General features: G+C 38.3%; 2 protein-coding genes and 1 long non-coding RNA gene across 4 annotated transcripts; all 3 read right to left on the reverse strand.

Annotated features, from left to right (window-relative positions):
• Positions 1-8,558: 8,558 nt before the first annotated feature.
• On the reverse strand, positions 8,559-12,653 carry LOC112165104 (ethylene-responsive transcription factor RAP2-7). Of its 2 annotated transcripts, XM_024301519.2 has the most exons (10): positions 11,729-12,653; positions 11,593-11,618; positions 11,452-11,482; positions 11,249-11,336; positions 11,006-11,151; positions 10,717-10,761; positions 10,500-10,603; positions 10,231-10,361; positions 9,767-9,880; positions 8,559-9,255 (listed from the first exon to the last, which is right to left on the reverse strand). In XM_024301519.2, the coding sequence occupies exons 1-10, from the start codon at positions 12,241-12,243 to the stop codon at positions 9,016-9,018; spliced, it is 1,440 nt and encodes a 479-aa protein (XP_024157287.1). In that variant the 5' UTR covers positions 12,244-12,653; the 3' UTR covers positions 8,559-9,015. The 2 variants fall into 2 exon arrangements, with proteins under 2 accessions (XP_024157287.1, XP_024157288.1); XM_024301520.2 differs by lacking the exon at positions 10,717-10,761.
• Positions 12,654-22,189: 9,536 nt separating this feature from the next.
• Positions 22,190-23,171, reverse strand: LOC112163892. The gene is made up of 2 exons (XM_040505939.1): positions 22,877-23,171; positions 22,190-22,807 (listed from the first exon to the last, which is right to left on the reverse strand). Exons 1-2 carry the CDS (start codon positions 23,108-23,110, stop codon positions 22,190-22,192), a joined length of 852 nt encoding a protein of 283 aa, XP_040361873.1. The 5' UTR covers positions 23,111-23,171.
• An 18-nt stretch (positions 23,172-23,189) lies between these two features.
• On the reverse strand, positions 23,190-24,295 carry LOC121049525. Its single transcript, XR_005800628.1, has 3 exons — positions 23,983-24,295; positions 23,804-23,886; positions 23,190-23,544 (listed from the first exon to the last, which is right to left on the reverse strand). It is a non-coding gene; the product is annotated as an uncharacterized LOC121049525 (long non-coding RNA).
• Between the last annotated feature and the right edge of the window lie 609 nt (positions 24,296-24,904).

The following is a 24,904-nucleotide window of genomic DNA, read 5'->3' on the forward strand; positions in this document are numbered from 1 at the left end:
GGTTCGGACCGGACTGATTCTTTCTTTGTAATGTGGATTTAATCTTTAGAAACTGATCTACTTTTTTATATCGTACCTAGAAATATACATGGATATGGGCCTTGCAGTTGAGCAGTTCGTCCACAATGTTGTTATATTCCTATCCAAGACTGGGGATTGGCCTTTTATTTTCCGAGCCTTGTTAAGGTCGGATGTAGATTGATTGATTGTGTAAGATTGAAATTGAGGGGGACTCGCAATTTGAAAGTGGTGATGGTGCCTTGTGACCAGGTCGTTATCGTGTACTGGGTGATTATGACTTGCCATTATGCCCATTAATTCTGTACAGGGAAGGATGCATACATTTCACTTCCTTTTGACTTAAAATTAAATGGAAAAGTGGAAGGGCCGCACAAGCACCGGACCTGTTTTTCAGGCCTGTTGACCCATTTCATTTTTTATTACCTGAAGTGTGGTAATGTTGTTAAAGTACTACACATTTTTTGGCACAAGTACTTTGACGACTCAAGTTACCTGTGAGCCTGCAAGTGATGTAAAGCACACATTTGATACAACATATACACTAGTCTTTGGACACATTTATCGAGGTCTGCTCATCTAAGGGACTGTGAGAGACAAGTGAATTTGACAGCTGAAAACAAATGCACAGTTTTAAGTTGTTATAATTTCAGGTTTTAAATTTAATATATGTAATTTAGATGCATTTGACCAGATAATCTTTTAAAACTTTCCCTCAAGTGAATATCGTTGGGTTGTGATTTAACGTCACTAAACTGTAGTGAAGCAATTGGAAGGATGAAATGAGTGAAGCCATGTAATACTATCTTTAAGTAGGACCATAAAATGATTAAAATCAAATTGCTTTTGGAATAAATCTAAGGACAGGTGTGTACCTCTACATGGTTTCCATAATCATCTGGGAGCTTTTGGTATCCTTAATCTACGACACCATTATCATCACTAGTTAAGAAATTCATTATGGTTCGGCTGTGGGCCTGTTTGAAAGTTTGGTAAACAAAAGTGGGCCCACTGGAGGCCCCAGACTAACATCATCAATTCCCTACCAATTGGGGTGTGTCATTCACTTCCACACATTAAATTGTTTCTTTAAATGACATCCCAACAACTGGAAGGACCCTAATCATAGCATCAAACCTAACCCTAAATGGTCATAACATAAAATTTTGGACCTTCAATTGGATCTATGATTTCCCCTTAATTCAGCTAGTTGATGCGACTAGCAGAGCCTCTATTGATCTAGATGAGTCTTTTTCCGATTATTTTGTTAATGGAGTGTGGAATATTGAGAAACTCTCTCAATATTTAGATTTTTCGATTGTTAGAGATATCTCCTTTGTTAAAAAATTTGGAAGCTCAATATCGCTCCAAAAGCAAAAATCTTTGCTTGGCTTCTTGTTAGGGATAGACTAAAAACAAGAGCAAGACTTGCTCGCTTCAATTCTAGTATCAACCCTGTTTGTGGCATGTGTAACAATGGTGTGGAAAATTTGGATCATATTTTTCGATCGTGCCCAAAAGTTTGGGATGTTTGGTCTATATCCAATCTGAATCAGAACCCTACTACCTTTAATTGTTTTGATGATTGGATTGTTTACATGTTTAAGAATGCTCCAATTGATGCTTTGGAAAACTGTTTGCTTCTTTGTTGGCAAATATGGAAAAATAGAAATGATGTTGTGTTCAGGGCGACGGAGTTCAGTCTGGCTTCTGTAGTGCATGCTTCAGCCTCCTTTAGTGCTGCCTACAGGACCCATGACCCCATTCTGCTGCTTCTTCCAATAGCTTGAGTGAAGTCATTAAATGGCACGCTCCGCCTGAAAACTTCGTCAAGCTCAACTTTGATGGTCAGTTTCTTTGTCAAACCTGGCTGCTGCGGGCTTTGTTATCAGAAACCATTTTGTTGATCCCATTGTTGCTGGTTCGAGATCTATTGGATTTTCCACAGTTCCTATGGCTGAATGTACGGCTCTTAAAGATGGCTTGTTAGCTGCTAAGCGGTTCAACCTGGACCATATTTTAGTGGAGGGTGACTCGTCCCTAATAATCAACTGTGTCAACCTCAAGTGTGAAGCTCCCTGGATGATCAAATCTCTCCTAAAAGACAGCTTCTATTGCTAATTCCTTCACAAGCATATCCTTCTCTCATGTTTTTAGGGAAGCGAACTTCTTAGCTGATGCTATTACGTATATGGGATCAAGCTCGTCTCCAAGAGTTTGGTTGCAGTGTCTCCCTGTTTTGGCTCTCCCTGCCCTTTACTGGGATAAGTTTAGCTTTGGTTGCCCGATGGGTTTTTCTTTGTAATTTTCTTCTTTTTCTCCTAAAAAAAAAAAAAAAAAAAAAAAAAAAAAAAAAAACTAACCCTAAAGCCAAAAACCAATCAAAATGGGACAATTGCAGAGGAGAAGAGTCATGGCAACCTTCCGGCTTAGGGCCACCACGTGTTGCCTAACTTTATTGAGAAAATGTCCCTCCTCTTTGGCCCAACCTTTCATCAAAAGACACTTCTGAGAAAAGGAAATGCCAATTTCATGAGAGAATTGTCAAGTGGCAACTTGTTATTAGGTAATTGTTAGAGGAATGTGGGACAAAGAAATCCTTGAAATCCTTGTCACGGTGCCACAAAGAAAGATCCAAAAATGGTTGCTATGGCATGTAACTGTTTATCATTTACAGTTGAAGTGACAGATTGTGATATTTTATATGCTCTGCAACATTAAATTAGATATATAGTTGTGATTTAGATGACACATAATGTAATGTAAGAATTCGTAAATCATAATTAGAGTGAACATAAAAATACTCTATAAATTTATATACAACTTTTGCCGTGCAATGGTGAGGTATGAGTTGTTTCTTCAAAAACACTGGGAGTGAATAATAAGACCGTTAAAAATCGAGAGTTATGAAGATATCAAGTAGGGCTGGGATCGGTTTGGCTCGGCTCAGGAATAGGCCTATTCTGAGATCGATACCGACTTTATAATTGGCTTGGGTCGGTTCGGAATGTCGGAATTTTATCAGGGATACCGATTGGTCCCGAAACCGATCGGTTCTGTATAGTTTCGGTACCAATCGGTTTCAACAGTTCGCCGGTGGAAAACCAACTGTCTTTCATGCAACTGGCTGTGCCTTTTGGGTCTTTCACTCTTTCAGATAACCCAACATCATAGACCCGCCTCAGAAAACCACCTCCCCGCTCTAATCAAGGTCAGGGAAGTGGGGCCCACTCTTTCTCATATGCCCATCTTTGGCATTCTCTTCCCTCTGAGAACAGAGCATTGTCTCTTTCCTGCTTACCCGTATCTAGATCCACCACTCCCTGCCTCGACTTCAGCCTCGCCCTCTCCGTCGCCGACAACTTATTCCACCCGGGCTTCCACGCGCACTACACCACCTTCGTCAACCCGTACCCATGGCTCACCACGAATCCCAGTGACTCAATCCTAGACATAACCGCCACGGGCAGCGGAGCTCCAGAGGTCATGATCTGGTTTCAGCTTGGGTCGGACAATTCGATATGTATTTGACCCATACCGGTGCCGACCTGTTTACATAGTTTTCGGTATGGTTCGTGTCAAGATGCCGAAGAGCTGTCTTTTCATATAGAGCCGATCGGTTTTGGTTCGGATCTGACATGATAGGTATCGGTTTCTCGGCTTTGAATTCCCAGGCCTAGGTTTATCAAGTGCAGAGCAGGATAGTTTGAAAACGTAAAAGCAAGAAAAAGACAATTTTAAACAAAAGGAAGGAAAAGTGGCAAAGCATATTGAAACGTGAGTAACTTCTAGGCTCATTTGTTGCAATTTGGTGTGGCCACCATCTTTTATTATACATATGAATCGAAAGCTAGAGAATGGAAGATAATTGTCTTTGTGGATAGCGTCTAACAAAAAGAGTTACAATATCCTATCCGCCAAGCAATAAAGGTAAGTATAAGGGTAAAGAGTAACTTTGGGACACTATCTTTTATCTCGAGAGAGGAAGGGCGTTATGTGGAGTTTTTTTTACCCTAAATAACCAAAAAAATTAGTTATCATTCACTCATTGCATAACAAATATATTTGCTTGTCATAACCTAGCAACTATCTAATTTTTCTATGGTTGGCGAGATGGCGGCACTAGCATCTACAATGATGTTTTTTCAGAAGGCAGTGGTACTCATGGTCGAGTGGTGTTCTAACTCGCTCTCTCCTTCTCTGAACATTTATTAAAATTATCATTGTAGAACTAAGGTTTAGAATAGAGTTATCAAAAAATAAAGATGAAAGTTGAGAGCTTTTTCTCTCAAAACCCTAGCACCGCCTCCTTTGGGTGGCTTTCAGGGAGGTCCCTGTCACCTCCACCATTCTCATCTTGACGATCATGCCAAGCGGCTGATCATTTCACTCCTCGCTTCAAAGGATCGCAAGCTACACGTTGCTTGGCAGCATGTATTCGTTGGCTCAACCTCGGGCTGCGACCATGGTAGGGACATTTCCGTGGTCAGGGGAGGAGATTCGGGTTTGGGCTCGGGCAGCGCCTTCCTTCTTACAGGGATTGGTGGATTTTTGATGGGGGAACTGGACTGTTGGCTGCGCTAGCGCAGAGCGGCGGCTGGATTCTAATCTGGTGGTTGGAATTGTTACTGGCAGCGTCGTCATTGAAGTGGCCAGCAATGGTGGTCTGGATGCAGTTGGCGCCAGAGTCAATAATCCAAGGAGGTTGCTTTTTTTGGTCGATGTGTTTGGGGCAGACGACGCCGGAGGCAGGTGACGAACGATGGTTGGATCGGGGAGCCGATGTTGGGTGTCCAAATCAAATCCGGTGTCCAGGAGTTTGGGCTGCTATGGGGAACACCTCGCCCTTCTGTTGGGCCAGATTTCTGTATGGGCTTGGATTTGGGATCCAGGAGTGCATGATGTTGTGTTCAATTATGCTGTTTACATTTGATCGGATGTGCTGCTTTTACCGACTGGTAGACGACTCAATTCTACATTTTATAAGAATTCTCAGTGTAAACACGCTGTGAGTACCACAATTGCGTGCCTCGGCAAGCATCGTGCTTTAGGCTGGGATGAATTTAGTTTTGATTGGTTTGCCGATTTTTTGCATATCCAGATTGCAAATTCTGATGGTTTAGTCTATAAATCTCAAGGTCGTGACAATTTTATTGTTGGTAATTATCTTGAGGAGGCTGAGGCTCTACCTATAGTTTTTGCTAGTTTCCCTAGGAAAATTTCAGAGCAATATCTTATTGTACAAGAACAACTAGTTGGTGTAGTACACCCTCTTATTTGTTCTATCTTAGCTCTAGGGTCAGGCTCGTTCTGGCTTCTGTATGCTCCCCATTGGGATGCCCTCATGAGCGATTTCAATCGCTAATTCAATGAACTTTTCCTTTCAAAAAAAATATATTTGCTTGTCATTAGGTTGTTTGTTTATTTATTTATTTTTTTAAAATATCAACATACTTTGGCGCACTCTATCGAATGCTCATTTTAAATGTCATTAATCTACATGCTTTATAGCTTTATATAACAAGAACTGAGATAGTTTATAAGCTACATATAAATATATAACTCAAAGGATGTACAATTTATGAAATTTGAAAAGGAAACTAGAGCTTCTAACCATTCTCTTCCAGTTACTATTTAGCAGCGAGCCACATGTCAGTAGTCTAAACCATATGGGATTGTGTGAGAACAATACAACATTCATGCTGCTAGGCGAAAATGTGGAGTGCTTCACCTTAGATGATGAGAGTGTATTCCTTTTATTTTTAAATTTTTATAGAAGGCTTTTAATGAAAAATTCATTAGCAAAGGTATGTTTTTTTTCTTTTTATTTGTAGCTTTTGCCGATGAGTCAATTATCGCTATTGATATATCTGTTTTTATTTTATTTTGTGCGGTTACTGATGAAAATGATGAAACATTATTATAAAATCTACCAGATGTAACGTAAAAAACTTGACGATCTATGCAAATTGAAGCAACATTGATATGAAATCTACTAGACTTGCAGAATGAAGCCAAATTTGATAATAAATCTGTCTTCATCGGTCTAAGAAAACCTAACATCCCCACGCAAACTGCCAATGAAAATATTTCTGAAATCTTCGTCGGTCTCACATTGTCCTTCCATTTTTTTCAACAAGCACGTTTTCCTCCTATTCATTGGTTAATTATGTGTGATCTGCCCTTCAATAATGTTATTAGTTTGACCTTGCTCTTCCAAAGAAAACAATCATCAACACAATCTCAGATTCTGAGAAAGAAAACGAGCATCCGAGTATTATTATTCAGTGAAGTTGCCATAAGAAGACAGGACCACTTCAGAAGGTAGAAGGAGGAGAGAGAGAGAGAGAGATTTGACAGTAGTCACAGTACAATGAGGCTACCGACTAGCACCAAAATATCCAATAGGAGCATCAAGATGGGGAGTTATTCTGGGCAATCCCAAAAACCAAATCAAGTATCACTGTGCTGTCACTCACAGCCCTCAATTGAACGGTTGAACCTACGTGGTCCTTCCCTTGCCAATTATACTGCAGAAGAGCCTAGTAGCGGTGGGCCAATTAAATGTTGTCCAATCACGTAGCAAAATGAGAACATTTATAAGGGAAAAATTTACAAACAATACCCCAACTTAAAGTCATTTTATGCTTTGGTACCTCATCTTCTAAATATATCATTTTAGTACTTCAACGTATTACTTACTTATGCATAACTTTCTTACACTCCGTTAATAACACTGTTGACTCAAGTGTTATGTAGCTTTCTACCATGGGTATTTTGGTCAATTTATGTTTTCCCACAAAAAATTCTATGGAGAGAATCTAAAATTCCTTTCTTTTTGCTGAAAATAAAATTTGTCATCAAGAAAATTTTGACTTATTGCTATGATCCTAAGAAACAGAATAAATTAAAATGAGAAGAAGTGAGAGATATATCGTTTTTCATCCTGCTAATCCACAAATAGAGAGTCGCATGAATGAGATCAGATTGTCTCTTAGCTTTATTAATTGTTGATTCTATATCATCTTATCTTAGCTTTTCAAGTGTAATTTGTTGGGTAGATACTAGTTTTTTCTTCTTCAAGTTTTACGCTTTGAGCCTGTCCCTTTTTAATTGAAGAACTCTTCAGACAAAAAAGGAAAAATGCTTGTTCAATTCATTATGCATAATCAATTTCAATATCAATCATAGCAGATTGTCTAGTAGAGTTGTAGAAATTGCTAGAAACTTTTAGGATCTATGGTTGTTGTAGTTATTTGCTTACTCTTTAAATATAGATCCATGGTTGTTTGGTTACATTGGCAATGAAGAAGGATTTAACAAGTGTTTTTGTTGTGTTTTTATATTTTAATAAAAATAAGTATGAATTAACAGAGTGAGTTTTTGTTAAGTGACAAATACCATGAGATTTTTAGTGGGACAATATAAAAAGACGAAAATACTCATGACAGAAAGTTATATGACACTTGAGTTAACAATGTTATTAACAACGTGTATGAATTTTATGCATAAGTAATAAGTTGAGATACCAAAGTGATATATTTAGAAGATGAAGTACCAAAGTGATATATTTAGAAGATGAAGTACCAAAGTATAGAATGACTTAAGTTGGGATACTGTGACTTTTTCCGCACTAATAAAGGTCACTGAATTTACTGCCTTTTAGGTGTAACACTCTTGATTAGGTGATCTATATTTTTGTAAAATAGTTGTTACAATAGTATAATACATTTAGATCTCGTTTGGTTTGCGAATATTGTAGTTTGGGAAAAAAAATTTGATTCACTTCGTGTGTTTCATAACTGTAAATTAACCTGACAATATTATACTAAATTTCCAACAAATTCTTCAATTATCTCCCGAAACACCAAGTGGCTAAGAATTGAGAAGGACATAATAATTGAAAATCTAGTATCATCCTATGCCTCAAGTGCATGTCGCTTCTAAAATGGGTGTATACTTCTAACAACCTTTCCAATTTGAGGATTAGGATTGTCCATCTTTTCCTTTCCTAAGATAATGAACTCTTTTGAAAACTATTGGTGACTCGAATTAAATATATAAATAACTAAATTCTACTAATTTAGTGATAAAAGTATATATTAAAGATCATAAATTCGACGACTGATTGTTGTGTATTACAATTTTATATATAAATATGGCATATGTATTACATAAGACAACATGTAAATAGTAGACAAAAATGTAATTCACATAGTATTATTCTTTCTTTTAATATATAATAGGAAAAGAAGAAAGAAATCCTTCCCATTCGAACAATAGAACAGAGCACGCAATTGGGAACTTGACCCCGGCTGTGGGTGGCCTCTAAAAGGTTATCCTCTAGGATAGAAAGGAGTCAAAGTAACCAATGAGTTTTCATGTCAATCTTTCTTTAGAAAGATTTAAGAAAGATTTGGTTTTGATCTTCCTTAGAACTTAGAAAATTGCTTTTCAGCGTAAGACAACTGGGAAACGACCTCCTTTTTCCAAGCTTTGTTCTTCTTCCACTAGTAAAGCAGCAATATCTACAGCACCCATCACTAAAAATTGTCCCATTGCATTATGAAGCTGTGTACTTGTACATCCTTTTGTTTTGGACAGAGTATATAGCAACTATAATTATTCCTCTACATGGCTTTTCTAAACTTGGGACAAGTACAAATACTTCTGTCCCATATGCTGGAAAGCATTATACGGTTTACATTAAACAAACATTGAAATCGGCAACCGTCTTAGAATAAGAGCGCCACCATGAGAACTTGAAACTTTACATTAGAGCTCAGGTCAGCTATAACATATTTCAGAGAACAAATATAAATAGAGTTCAGAGTGTGGTTGATAAACATGGAGTCAGTTGTGGTGTACTAGTGTATGTATCAATCTCTATTTGAATCACATACAAAGAATCTGAAGGACCACCGGCCAGTTTGTTGTGGATGCCCTTTGAATATATGGGAGGCAATCGGCTACCACCACTTCAATGTGGTAATGGTTTTATTGAGACGTATGGTGGGCGGCCGTGGCTGAAGATGTAAAACAGAGATTGAGGGCGGTTGGGTTTGAGGGGATTATGGGGAGGACAGCAGCGGACGGACTGGTAGCTGTAAATGAGAATCCTGATGATGCTGCAGTAGAGAACAGTGGCATTGGGGCACTGACCTGGCCATGCATTTGCCAAGCCCAATTGGGAGGTCCTTGAGATCCTAATGCAATTCTCTTCTCTATTGCTCTTTCCTGTCAAAATGATTCAAGAAAAGAATCAGTATTCGGAAGGTTATACTTATACTATGACCACTTTATACTGAAGATTTCTTAGTAGTGCGAAGTGCACCTTACTCTTCAGGCCTTGATACAAAAATGAATGAACAAACTTGAACATAGTAACAAGGGCAGTTCCAAGTTCAGTTTATAAAGTCATGCCAACACGAGAAGGACCTTTCTATCTTGTTGTTTTCTTAAATCCCACTACTCATACTCATAGTGATGTATAACACAGAATACAAAGTGTCAACTTATAAGGCATACACCAAAGCTAAGTTAAATTTAGTATTAATGTTCTGTTCTATGCCCAGTTCATTCACCATTAGTTATGTTAAGCTACCAATATGGCAGGTTGTTTTAGAGAAATCCAGCATCTAGGCTATGGCAAAAATGATACCACTAGGTTCAACGGAATAAACAAGAGCCACATAGGTAACAGAATTGAACATAAGTTGTGTCATTCATAACAAAGCATATAAGCTACCTGATTCGGAAGGAAACTAGGATATACACCATTCCATAAAGGAGGGTGCTCTGATGTCATTATTACGCCTCTGAAAGGTGAAGCAGTCATTGTTGCATTTGCATTGGGCACCATCTGCAAAAATCATAATTGTGTTTATTTTTAGCAGCAAAATATGGTCACAAGACTATCAACCGTGATTAAAGGAGAAAGAGAAAGGATTTAACCAACCAGAAACGGAAAAATATGTAAATGTATCATGATAGCTCTAACTGCACACACTTTCAGTTTTCTTTTTCCATTTCAGAGATGTCAAAATAATGAATGCGGGTTATATTAGTGTTTAAAACCATTTCAAACCAGAATAGCTTCCGGCCAAAAAAAAAAAAAGGGGTGAGAACCTTGAATGGGAATAACCTAACTCGGTACTTATCAATACAAAATCTAACGGAACTGATATATGTATCAAAGATAAATTAAGTTACCCTCATATTCTTTCCATTTTGCTCCTCATAAGGGCCAGAATGGAACTGAAGATGCCCCTCGCCTTGCTTCTGACCATTACCAAATGAAGGAGGAGATATTCCCAAATTCAGATCAAGATTGTGATTGCCATCTGCATTGAAAAAATCAAGCACATCTATCAGGACAAAGAACTTGAGATATGAAAACTTGACATAAGTCAAGAAGATGTTTGAAAAACGGATGCATATGTGCAATATAATTGTACAAATTACTAACATTTCTATTATACCTTCATTAACAGCATCAGATATCATCTCCCCTTCGTAAGTACTTGCCTCAAAGTTGGTGACAGCTTCCCTTCCATTACATTTGATAGCTGCCTTGTCATAAGCCCTAATTCCAGAAAAATCAAAAGGGAGAGAAGTGTTGGATGGAACCCAATGAGGTTGAGAATTTAGGGTAATAAATTCAGTGTCAGGTAGAGTGTAATTCATGATCATTAGGACCTTGCAGCTTCTACTTCACTGTCGAATAGCCCAAGATATATATACCTGCATGCAAGCATTGTTACCTCCATGATAAAACCACCATGCCCACAATTATTTTTTCTTTGAAATAGGCACTCAAGACTTTTTTCTTTTTTTTTTTCAAACAACTAAAAGAGAAAAACAAGAATATTGAGAATTTACAGCACATCAATTAACAGTTCAAACCAACAGCTTATATGCTTGTTATAGCTAGAACCATCCGTACAATAAAAAATAAAAAATTCAAATTCCACAAGAGAGTCCTCACTTTTTGCCAAGGAATTGCCCCATTCGAGCTTCCCAACGACCACATTTGTGCAGTGTAACCCCTCTATATCTTGAGCTCCCCCTCGAGAAACCAGTGCTCTGCCGACGTAGTATGTGCACGAATTCTTCCTTGGTCAAATTCTTCATCTGCGCATTTATTAGAAATAGATCAAAACCTCGTTACACTCGGAAGTTGAAATTAACCAGATTTTAGTTTCGGCAAGAGACTTGTGAATCATCCAACCTGTTTCATATCCTCCTCATAATCACTGAGATTGTAATTGATATCAGCATCAACTCCCCTGAACTTAATCGCAGCTCGATCGTAGGCTCTAAATTCAGCAAATCCAAACCGCCAAAAGTAAAACATATAGTACCCACAATAATAAACTATCTGAATTGACAAACAGTGTGAAATTCAAGAAAACGTGTGAACAAGGCTTTTACCTAGCAGCAGCATGAGCAGTGTCAAATCCACCTACATCAAATCCATATTTTTCATCAAAACTTCCCAAACAGAAAAAGCATACCAAATAGTTTGAATAATTACTAATCCAAGTCAATCATACAAAGGTCAAGAAGCCATACCCAAATACACTTGTTTGCCACAATCCCTGCGCCCACCAAACAAAATAATTGGGATTAAAATACTTACAAAGAGAGACGGATGCATTTGCATTCAAGCTGAAAAATCAACCTTGAAGTAAATGAAAATTTGACTAACCAAATATGCGATTCCCATCTACCAGTTCTTCTATAGAAAGTGACCCCTCTGTACTGAGAACTCCGAGACCTGGGCCCTCTCCTGCTCTTCTTCACCTGCGGTTGTTGTGGTGGCGGTGGCGGTGGTTGTGGTTGTGGCTGTTTCTGCTGAACCTCCGCGGGACCACCAAGCTCGATCAAGTTGTGCCTCGCCGACGATGATGCCGGCGAGTACTGCTGCCCCTGCCCCTTCCCCGGCCAACTGTTCACCGGAAACAGCTCCTTCGTCACAGCGACGTCGTCTTCTTCTCCTCCACCGACCTTGAGAATATCGAAGTTGAACGTCGTCACGGTGGCGCGTGCGGAGCACGAGTCGTCGTTGGAGCTGGAGGCGTCGGCATTGACGACGGACGAGTTGGACGTCCCGGACTCGTCCATTTGCGTCGCGCTGCCGGAGCCTTCCGGAAACGAGCCGACGACGAAGACGTCGTTTTGTTCCGACGACGATCCCACCACGCTGAGATTAAGATCCAACATGACTCCGATTTCACTCCCCTAGCTCAATTCCCCTATCTCTCACCGTTGATCAAAGGCGGAGATCGACCGACAAGGAGGATCACACACCACTAAGTCAAAAACATGATCGGAGCTCAAATTACAATCCGAACACGCGAGAAAACAACACAACGAAACGCTGAACGGTGCGTTTTGGCGATCCCGGGAGAAATCAAAATCAGGTGGAGCAGTGGTAGTGGAAGCCGGAGCTGAATTAAGCTAATGAGTTTGATCGCATTAAGTGATTTAGTCTCGGCGATGGGTTTAAAATCGCCGGCGAGTACTAATTGCTCTGTACGATTCGAGTCGTAGAGTCACATAGGCAACACAGAGAGGCAGAGAGAAGAAAGAAGAAAGGGAAGAAATCAGAGTGAGGTGATAGGACGTGTGAGGGAACATTTCAGACCCATTTTAAGCGGATATGGAATATTATTATTTCCTTTAAAATATTTTCACCCCTTTTCTCTCCTTCCACCGCCTCAGCCGGTTGCCGGTTGTTTGTCCGAAGCTTTATTATTATTATTATTTATTTGTTTTCCTTTCTGTACCGGTCTCATTGATGGGAACAGTACTTCTGTGACCACCCACCCATTTCCCACTTTCAGCTTAACAGTTAAACTGTCAATTTTTACCATTTTACCGTTTTACCGTTAACAACTAAAGCCTCCCCATGCTACAGTAGACCTGTTAGAGTATCTATGATAAGCTTACGAGTCACTTCACTTATGCAGTGCGTCTGTCTAGCTGTTTGGCAATCTGGATTTCTATGGATTGGAAATTTCAATTCCTATCATAGTAGGACATATAATCCTGTTGAATAGGTGGGATAAGAAGTGGATATAAATTTTGAGAGACATTGACCCTATCGCAAAACAGATACGCGCCAAGCCGCCAACAACAACCACCGGCCTTCCATCTTCATCCCATCCTCAGCGGCCAATACCATTCACTTCTGGCCATATCCGGCAAAACCCAACCATCTCCGGCCAAGTTCGCCGACATCTTCCTCTTCAGCTAAGTTCCGCCAATCTCCAGGCAATTTTCGGTCCACTCTGACCTCCATTACATTTGTATTCTTCGTCTCCTGCCATCTCCGGTCCCTGACACGAAGCTTACGCTCGTACTGCAATTCATATCTACGTCGTCAATGGAAAATTTAGGGGAATTCTCTCTCTCTCTCTCAACGTTCTTTCTATATTTTTTTTGTTTTCAATTTTTTTTTTCTTTCTGAAAAGGACAGAGCTCCAATCCAATTCAAAATCTGATGTAACAAACAAAGTATAAGGTTAAGAATTTCTTCGCCAATCCAATTATCTATCCTAGTCCATTCCTATCTTGGTTGGCCATGGAGTCTCTGCAATCAAGAGTTTCATCTTGTTAGGAAATTTCCTTTGAATCCGCTCCATCTATTGCAATTTTGGTTGTTGCCTTAATCATTCGCCTAATTCTACCTTCAATGATTCGTGTCATTTGAACTTGACTTTGATACCAATTATTGTTGTGCAACACAAATCAGGTGGCTTAATTACTACTAATGGTATCACATAATATCACATAACACTGATATATCTTCACTTTGGGAAAAGGTTGGTTTGAGGTTTTGTACCAAAAGGATTCACATACCATTTCAAATCAATCAACCATATAAATTCTATATGTTTGTACCTTGTTGTGTCTTTTTTCTAATATGAGATTTTTCTTTCCATATCATTGATTTTCAAGGAGTCACGTACACAACTCTAAAAAGTTTCACATTCCCTACACTTTAGAGCAAGTCCACCGGAGGTCATAGTCATAGTCATAGTCAAGAAAAACATGACTACATGACCTTGAGATGGATTTTGCTCCTTCCACCGTTGGTTTTTTGACTGGGCAAAACTCACCCTTTCTTGACTACAGCCAAGAAATAAGTCAAGTTCATGACTTTTTCCTTGCCCAGCCAAGGCTTGTGCCAGCTCGACCCACACCCAAACGTGGGTGACAGGAAGAGGAGAGAGAAGAGGTCAGGCGACCTCGGGGGTAGCAGCAGCAGAAACTGAAGCAGCAACAACAAGCATACCCGCCTGGGGTTGCTTCGATCTCCACCTGGGGGCAGCGTCTGGGCGGGCTGAGGCGACGAAGAGGCCGGACGAGGTGAGGCGACCTCGGGGGGGGCCGAGTCCTTGGCCGGAGGACGCCGGAGGACGGAGAAAAATCCGGGTCGGGTCGGACCTTCGTCTGGTGCAGCTGCGAGAGAGAGAACCGGAGGGGGGGAAATGAAAAACTGAAAATTTAAGATCCTTTTAAACAAAATAGAAATTTTTTTTTTTTTGCTATTTATGGAAAATTTTCAGATTTCAAAAATTCATAATAAATTCATACGAACTCCGAATATTGCGTTCCATGTATGCACGAGATCGTATCGACGATCTCTATAACTTTCATGAAGGAATTTTTCCCAAATTATGTATGTGTAAAAAGTCGATTTTCGAGACCCCCTAAAATTATATAATAATGAATAGTGTTGACCGGGCAAGAAAAACAACTGGTGTAAACCCATGTCCAGTGGCAGTGAATAGTAACTTGACTGGTCGAATTCTTGACTTCTCGACTTTGCCTTTTCTTGACTACGGGTGCACTTGCTCTTAGAGTCAATCTCTGTAGGCTCTAGTTTTACCTTTCTAAATATCTAGAGGAGGGTTGCCTAGTTCTCTATGAGATCCACGTCGAATCTCATGGGTGCAAGACAGTGCCTCATTTTCTGTAGTGGGGGTTTATAGGCTGTATTTTTTGTTAGGGAGACGGATATATATGATGCGTTTTGGTGTTTTGACAAGTGAGTGAATGTTCATGTCAGGTGTCTAACAAGTTGCTAGAGCTGTTTGGTTCCTAACTTTTGGTTGGAACGGGATTGGTGGTTTCTAGCCACCTTGTTTTCGAGCAACTATGTTCTATGATTGTAATTGGGCAGTGACGGTTGTTTTTATCTTATGCGTTATTGGTATGAGAGGCTTTTTGGTTCCAAATTGGTCTTTAGTAGGTATCAAATTTGTTAGCTACGACCGCCACTGGTGGAACTGCTACTAGCGGCGTTAGAGGTATGTAGAGCCACATGTAGGGCATTCCAATAGTACTTTTTAAGCTTTTTTGGAATGGTCCATCAACTCGTAGGACATCTTAAGACTACTTTGAGCGGTGTTTAAGATTTAGAATCTCTTATTTTTCAGTCTACAATTATGGAAAGAATTATCATTGGACCAACTTAGAGCAAGTTCACCCATTGGGTCATCGGGTCACCTATTATTCACTGTTTTTTAGTGTATATTTTCATTCTCTGGGTCACGAAATACACTGTACCCGTGACTCAGGGCACGAAATACACTGTGCTCGAGACCCAGATGGTGAAATTAATACTAAAAAATAGTGAATAGTAGGTGACCTGGTGACCCAACGGGTGAACTTGCTCTTAGCATAAGTTCCTAGTTTCTAATTATTTTTTGTTCATATTTTCTTAGGCAGCTTATGGGCTGAAATATAAACCCAGTATTAATCATACTTTTAGCACTATTTCTAATTGTTTTGGTGATCATAGTAAGAAGAAGAGGTCTAATGAGCTGCTTGTAGTCATTGTGGGAGCTCAATAGGACATCAAAAGAATCCATAGATCATGAGTTTTCAGGAGTATTGCTTTTTTGTTCTACTAGTTGTGTTGTTATCGATTGTCAAATGTGAAATTAATTAAAGAGTTTTTATTTTCTTCGTGCTTTTAAAGGTGAGTTATTATGTGTAGTCTATATATGTCTTGGGCACATGAGTCAAACTTAGAACATTCTTTTAACTAAAAAAAAATTACGTCATTATACCAAATGATTAAAAGCACATGATTTTAAATCAGGTAATAGACTTGGTTTAGAAAATTGGAAGATGATTAACCTTTGTGTAGGACCCCTAAAGGATTTGGTTGTAATTTTCCAAAAATAAAAATGTAAATAAACCTGTTTTAGGTGATTTGGGGACAACCCTAAGGTAATTCTCTATAAAAATAGATTTGAGAAATTATGAGTCATTCATGACTTGACATCCCAGGTGGGCATAGTTAATTAATTGGGAAGATGGTCAACTTGACATGGATACGGGTTCGTTTCGAGCAACTTAACTAAATAACTAGTATAAACATTAATTAATACGCACTCGCATGTTGATTGATCACATGCCAGCTAAAACAAATGTTAATCAAATGATCTGGTAATATTAATCTAATATCAAGTCTCATTCATAATCACCGGATTTAATTGGACCATGCATTTTTTGAACGGTACAGCTATTGCCATTTTCTTAATTCACGCTATTAATATATTTGAATAATTAAAAAACTATATTACTTAAGTATAAAACTATATTACTTAAATACAAAATGATTAATAAGTACACTAATTTTCTAAAATTCAAATATATAAAAAAAACTAAATACATAACCAATTAATTAAATATATATGGATTGCTTAAATGATTTCTCATTGGATAATATTAATCTTCATCTTCTCCACCCAAATATGAATTTATTACCATTTTGTCTTTTTGTTCCCTCCTCTTCGATAATTCGTTATTCAAATCACAAAACCATTAGTGTTAACTTCATAATTTTTTTTTTTTTTGAGAATAAAGGACTTGTACGGCTACCCTCAAGCCTTGATTAATGAAACTGAATACAAGGGGGGGGACGTTGAGCCTAAACCCCTTATTACAATAAACATCTAGAGAACGTCCTGAAATAATATCAGGATGTATTCTAACAAGCACCAATTAGCAAAGAGTGCACTACTAGCTACTCTATTTGCTTTAACATAGCGGTGACATACCAGAAAGACAACTCGATTATAACGAAGCATAATTACTAACTTAGCTTTCCCACTACGTTGCTGCCGGAAAATAATTCTGACGACACTTAGTTTCATTCTGCCACTAGGAGGTTGAGACCATTTAATTGATCGTCGCCTCGGTATGCCAGACAAGGCACTTAGAGTGCACGCACAGGCATTTAGCCCGACTAGTCCTACAAAATAGATGTAGGGACTTATTCCACGCCGAAAGCGAGACATCACTAACTAATTAATATAAATAAAATTAAAAACATAAAGAAAAATCCCAACCCAGGCCGTACCCAAACGAAGGGCCCAACAAGCCGCCCAAGCCCAAGCCTCTACCAAGGAAACAAGGGAGATCCATGATGCCATCCAAGCCTGGCACAACCCCACCACAGCCACCACCGACAGACCACCAACTACACCGCGCCTCCAGAGTCGCTAGACCGCCACCATCATTAGTCCCCCCTCCCTACTGCGCCATGGAACCGCGCGGGCCTTGTTAAACAACCCCAACCCCATATTAGTCCGAATAGAACCAAACCAGATCAAATTAATCTAATCAGGCCCAAACCGCGTCGCCATGACCCCGGCACCCCCCATCATCATTCCGCCATCCTTTCCTCGCCATGGAAACACACAGCCTTTGCTAGAGAAATCCATTCCCATATCAGATCGAAAAGATGTGACCCAGATAGAACAAATCCGATCAGACCCGAACCGCGCCACCACAACCACGGCGCCACCCAGCAGGCTCTGGACTCGCTTCACCACGCCATTCTACCGACCAGACCACCGAGGGGCACACCAAAGCCCAACAACCACCACGATCACCCCATGCCTCACCACAATAACCGCCATCGCAATTTCCTCGATCTAAACCAGATGTCGATTGAGGAATCTGGCTCGCTCCAGACCCACAAGGGGTCGACAAAGGCTAGTCTGACGACAGCGAAAGGCTTGCCGCCTGACAGGAAGGGAGAAACCAGTTTTTTCTCTCAGGCGCGTAGTTATGGTTTTTGTTTAATGCTTATTATCAAATCATTCTCTTCTTCATTGCTACAGTTGGTAACTTACTAATCTTTTAACATGGATTGAAATAAATTAACATTGAAACTGAAGAGAAAATTTTTTTTAAAAAAAGGAAGTACATCAGACTATGAATTTGTTAGGAAACTTTAATATATATATATATATATATATATATTTTGGGTTATTATCACAAATGGTACCTGAACTATACCTCAATCTTATCAATAGTACCTGAACTTCAATTTTGATTACAACCAATACCCGAACTTTTCGATTTCATTTTAAATGGTACCTAGAGCCACATCCGATCACTATTCCGACTAAAAACGGCATGGGAGGCGATCATAGTGATGATTTTTGATGATTTCGAGGGTTGCGATCATATTTAGTGATGATTTTTTGGTAATAGACTTGCCTTAAACTTGTTTTTTTGTTTTTTCTTTTTTTAGATTTGGTTTTTTTTGGCAGGAATAGTGATCGAATGTGGCCTTAGGTACCATTTAAAATGAAATCGAAAAATTCAGGTACTGGTTGTGATTAAAATGGAAGTTTAGGTACCATCGATAAAATAGAGGATAAGTTCAGGTACCATTTGTGATAATAACCCTATATTTTTTATTGGTATAATTTAAATTAGAGATTTTGGTTAAACAAATCTTTTTTAATTGTATATTTATGGAAAAAGAAATGGGTTAGATAATTAAATTTAATATGAAATTAAAATGTACAGTGTAATGAGCAAGTAGAGTGAACAAAGAAAATGATAGGGTGTCAATAGCCGCACTCTTTTTGAAAACAAAGCTTGTATGTATTTCCTTAGCTTTATAGTGAATTATCTATATAAACTTTGTATTTTGGTAAACTCAACTTTCCATTTTGGTCGAGGGAGAAACTTTCTTTTTTTCTTTTTCCTTCCTAGAGACAAATAATGTTAATGTTGTGAAAAAAGTTATGTAAAGCACATGCGATAACATATTATTTTCCAGTTAGCCAATAACATTCTTCGTGTCTTACCCAATTTCAATATGTGCCTTTATACCCTATTTTATTTTTGGTTTGAGAGCTGGTATTTTTGTGTGTTTTACATTTATATTAATACTCCTGTACATATGGTTTATCGCCAAGCTAAACATCGGGTGACTGTTTCGGCCGCTCTACAACCCTGCTGGAGTAAGCTCAACCTCAGCCATGTTTAGAAAGCGCCTTAACATGTACGCGCAAAATCTTTTTCCAGTAGGAGTCTATCAATCCCACATCAAAAGACAAGTGCAAGGAATGGACCCAAGCACCAATATATAAACATCACTATCTCATCATTTATGGTAAGCATTCATTACTCACGTACAGTTGTTAAATCAACATTAATACATTGACTAATTCATGTATCGAAAGAGAGAAGATCGATCACCCGGTCTAGCTCTTGACGCCGGTATATTACATTTGATAGGTGACTGCCATGCACCACACCATATTTGGCTATTCGCCAAACATCAGGCCCCAGCCTACCATACAGTTCTCTACTGGACCTTTGAATTTAGGCAGAAACATGTTCTTATGTGTAATTTTAGTATTTTACCCATATTGTTCATCAATGAAATATTTCCTCATGTGCTTTTAGGGAGGAGCATAAATCTTCCTATATTCAAAACTATAATCCCGATTATCCCATGTTTTTATAAAAAAAAATCACTTAGGTCCTAAAGACTAACCCGAGTAATTACATGCTCAAATATACGGCTGAAACATACATCTCCTAGGCCTAACCCAAAGGAAACCCTAGCATCTTGTGTTGTGCACACCAAGCAAGCGTCATTTAGAATTCCCGCAATGGAGTCGCTGTCGACAACTGCAAACTTCTAGACACTGTCGCCATTAAGTATTACGCCTCCATGCCAGCAACAAAATCATCAACAGAACCGCAGAACCACAACAACCAAAAAGCTCGTTTGAAAGATAAATCTATAAGTAAACGCCACAACATATAGCCTTAAGAGTACACAAAGTTGAACATTTGAGATGATCTCTTTGTGGCACATGTCGTGATCTGCAAGCAATCTCAAGATAACATCGATGATGACAGTAGGAGCCACAAGATGCCCACCAACCTAGATTTTGCAAAGCCGAGGGTTAGAGTTCGTGCGTGGTTGATTGTTAAAGAAGAACAGAGCAAGCTAGATGCTTGAAAAGTTGACTCCCTGTTGAGGTAGAATCTGCCACATGCCTTAAGGTGCTGCGTCGTGCCAAGTAGGGTGTTAAACGTTGTCCCTGTTGCTAACAACATAACCCTAACGTTACGTTTGTAGCCATAATTTGAGAGCGAGTACTGTGTGCTTGTGAAACTTAACCGTAACACAGTACAAGAGAGAGACGCGACTTTTTCTTTAGGAGTAATTTATACTTCTTAATTATTATTCAATAACAGTGATGTTTAGGGACTGTAAATGCAGTGGCACATAGACTTTTTCAATAACTTCTTATTATTTAATGAATTCAAATTTGCTAACCATTTTTATTTTGTGGTGATATTACTACCCTATTAAAATTTTCCACGTCATATATAATTAATTTAATACTTAAAATTTATTTTTTTAATAAAACATCATGATTAACTATAATTATGTTTTATAACACATGACAGTTTTATATTGAGTGGTGATATCACCACTAAAGTATCTGTGGTGAGCAAATTTGAATCCTTATTCAATAGCTTTTTCTCTATCTGTAATACACCTAGAACTGCAAATGCAGTGGCACATAGATTTGCAAGTGAAGCTTATGAGTCTAAATGATTAGTTTGAATGGAATGATATTGTTCCTAAATTGCTTAGGGATGTTCTAAGCTTTGCTTGTAACCATATTTCACATGATCAATAAATTTTTATGTCAACTCTTTAAATTTAATTTTTTTTTCTTCAAGAAAGCTCTTGAAATTAATTCAATTTAAGAGTGAGTGACCACAAAATCTTTTAATGCTACTCTACACATGTTTCAAAATTATTCAATGACAAAAAAAAAATTCTCATCATCCTTTGCCGGCCAATTCCAAATTACAAACCATGAAGAACACATGCTTTCTTTTACTCTCTGATCTCTCGGATGATTAGTTAAGCGTGGATAACGCATTTTATGGTGGTTTAATTACAAAGAACCCATCCTTTTTCTGCTTGTCGCGAACACATAAAACCTCAAGCCGTGATTCTCAAGTCAAAATTAATTAACTTTATTTCTGAAAAATATTTATGCATTTCTTTCGTGAAACTTTAGGTTTTTACAATTGATTGATGCCACCTCAATGTGATTCATGAGCTACCGACAACACAAAAAAAGGATACTAGTGTGCAATGTATAAAATATGAATCGAAGAAACTAGAAAGAAAGGGTCATATAAATATTGGAAGTTTCCAAGGACAGGGAATAACCACTTTTGCTTAGGATACTAATATAAGTCGTCGCAAAAATTGACTACTTTGATCTTCAATTTGTAAAACCTATAGAATCCATAGCAAATGGCTACCATATAGCTATTGGACATTTGAACCTAGGAGACATCATATCTAGGAAATTTCAAACTTGTCTGTACGTGACCATGGATTTGATTCAATACATATTATCAAACTATATATGATGTTTTTGCTTTCTCCTTTTGCCTTTTGCAAGATTCAATGATTTAGACGTTAAAAATAACGAAGATTCAAAGTACATGGGAACATTTTTAGCCAGCTGACTAATTAACTTCAACCAACAAATCTCGTCCGGTCTGATTCCCTGTAACATGTTTTCCATGCCGCTCCATACAGGGGCGGATCCAGGATTGAAACTTTGGACGGGCTGAGATTTCTTCAACAAAAAAAAAAAAAAAAAAAAAATATATATATATATATATATATATATTATAGAGAATCTCGACGGTGCGAGAGAATTTTATTAATTTAAGAAAAATATACACCTAGTCAAGGGGGATGTAGTGAGCCTTACCCTTCAAATGCATATCTATACAAAACTAAAAAACAAAATCAATAACAAAATAAACGTGCAATGCAATACAAGAACCTAAACTAACTAAATCTAACTCTACGAGTTCCACAAGCTTCAAACTCTTTGATCACCGATTCATTGTCAATAGATTCAGCATATTCCTTCTCAATATGAAGGACCATACAATCACCAAGAAACTCATCTTCCATCTTGTTTCTAAGTCTATTCTTAATGATGTTCATAGCTGAAAATGCTCTTTCAGTGGTCGCCGTAGAAACAGGAATAGTCAGAACTAGACAAATCAATCTATAAAGCATAGGGAAAAATTCTGACTTCCTTGTTTGAACCAACATTCTGCACAAATCAGAAATGGATTCCAAATTCTGGAACTTTGGATCACTACGCATATCTTTCTCATAAAATGCACACTCTAATTCTAGAGCAAACATTTCACTATCAACAAAATCTTCAGGATAAAACTTCTTTACAAGATTGCATGCATCTTCAGTTTTAAAATTTCTGAAGTTATCACGAGGATCCAAGGTTGAGCTAAGTATAAGAAGTTCAGATGTTTGGTCTGAGAATCTTCTATTCAACTCACTCAACTGAAAATCAATTAAAGCATTGAAGACATCTATATGGTAATGATGCTCAATTGTAATGAAATCTCTTTGTTGGCAACGACGACCTGTACCATCCTTATAACGAGCATTCATATCAGGCATATCAATATCATGCTTTTCACAAAAAGTTTCAACATTTCTTACCAAGTCATCCCAGCCTTCTTCTCTCATCTCTTGAAGAAATGATTTTGTATGTTCAACAAACTTCATAGCATGTACGAAGTCAAGAGATTTTCGCTGCAATGTCTGACAAAGAACTTCAGTAATTTTCATCAATTTGTGCATTAGAAGCAAGCAGAACACAAAATCAAAAGACATCATAGCTTTAAGAACAGCCACAGCTTCTCCTTGCAATTCCACGGGTCCTTGGTCAATCATATCATTAAGAGTTTTTTTTATTGAACTAAACAATTCAATCAAACTCTTAATTGAACGAAAATGTGAGCTCCAGATTATCCTTGAACCAAGAAAACTGAAATCTACGTGGTTGACTCCCTTGTTCAGTGAATGGAAATTCTAACTGAGGTTGAAATGGACCCAACAAAACATAGGCTTTTCGAATACTATCACGCTCATTCACTGGATATTTCCATATGGCACAACGCAATCCAGGATCACGTTCAAGACCGTTGATATTATTTTGTGGTTCAGGAATGGAAGGTTGAGGTTCAACATCAATATTTGGAGAGGATATGGAAGGTTCAGAAACTACATTTGAACTTGAAGACTCAACATTTGTTCTTTTAAACCATGAGTCAATGAATTTTGATCGCTTCGGTTTTGGCTCATGATTTGACATGTTACTCTAACACCTATAAATTAAGAAAATAACTTTGAATCAACTACTTTTCATAATAACTAATTTAAGAAAAATAAAAAACCACAATATAAGTCACAATTATATGCACTGATGCACTGATGCACAATGAAACTATGAAAGGAAAAGAAATAAGCAACTCAGATTTGTAGAACCGCTTGACAGTTAATCAATTAATCAACTTAATCACATCACATTTAACCCACAGTCCACAACAATTAAACAATAAAATGTTAAATTGCAGATTTGCATACCAGACGATGAGACGATTAGACGAAGATGAGTTCAATCCATGAAATCTTCATTCTTCAATGAGTTCAATCCATGAAATCTTCACCTGAATACAACCCAGGAACATGAATTTCACATCAATCCTTAAACCCTATAAATTGCCCCAAATTGGATTGATTCAATTAATTAAACAAAATCTTACATTGAATCAATGAATCATTGCCTCAAATTGATGTTGATGTCTTGGAGAAGCCGAGAATTCCAGAGCCCAGAGGCCAGAGCTGCAGATTTGCAGAAGTTTAGAAGAGGTCCAGAGGAGGAGGAGCCGAGGACGAGGAGCCTGGGAGTGTAATCGAACTGATGACTGATGAGGACTGAGGAGGAGGAGGCTGGGAGCCTAGGAGGGTAATCGAAGTGATGAGGAGCCGAGGAGGAGGAGCCTGGGAGCCTGGGAGAGTGGGAGCGAAATCGACTTGTACGGTGTGATGACTGATGAGGACTGAGGAGGAGAGGGGCTGACCAAGTGAATAAGTGATGAAGGGCGAGTTAGTCGACTCGAACGGGCTGGAGTTATATATAATACACTTATACCCAACTAAAATATATATATATACATCTAGGTTTTTTTTTTTGTCCAAAATCTTCGGACGGGCTATAGCCCGCCCCACATACATACTAGATCCGCCCCTGGCTCCATAGAACTTTGATTAATATGGCCGGTGGATTAGGTTACGGTGAAAATGAAAGTTGCTAATTATAAACTTGAATTTTGATGGACATGGCCGGTGAATTAGATCACTAAATGGTTATATATTTAATTAATTTTAACAAAAATATTTTCAAATAGCACTCTAAACCTAAACAAAATCATTCTTGTCGTTGATTCAGATTTCATAGTTATCGAAAATGAGTTTCACATTTGAGAAGGAAGTTGTATTGGGGGGGGGGGGGGGGGGGGGGGGCGGTGGGGGTGGTTGGCCGATGAATAGGTACATATATGGTGAAAAATGAAGTTAATAATTATAAATGACAGCCAGTGAATTGGATGACTAAATGTTTATAATATGACTAATTCTAACAAAAATATTCTTATTTCAAAAAAAAAAAAAAAATCTCCAACAGTA

The sequence above is a fragment of the Rosa chinensis genome, chromosome 5 (genome assembly GCF_002994745.2).
Source record: "Rosa chinensis cultivar Old Blush chromosome 5, RchiOBHm-V2, whole genome shotgun sequence".
Classification (NCBI taxonomy): domain Eukaryota; kingdom Viridiplantae; phylum Streptophyta; class Magnoliopsida; order Rosales; family Rosaceae; genus Rosa; species Rosa chinensis.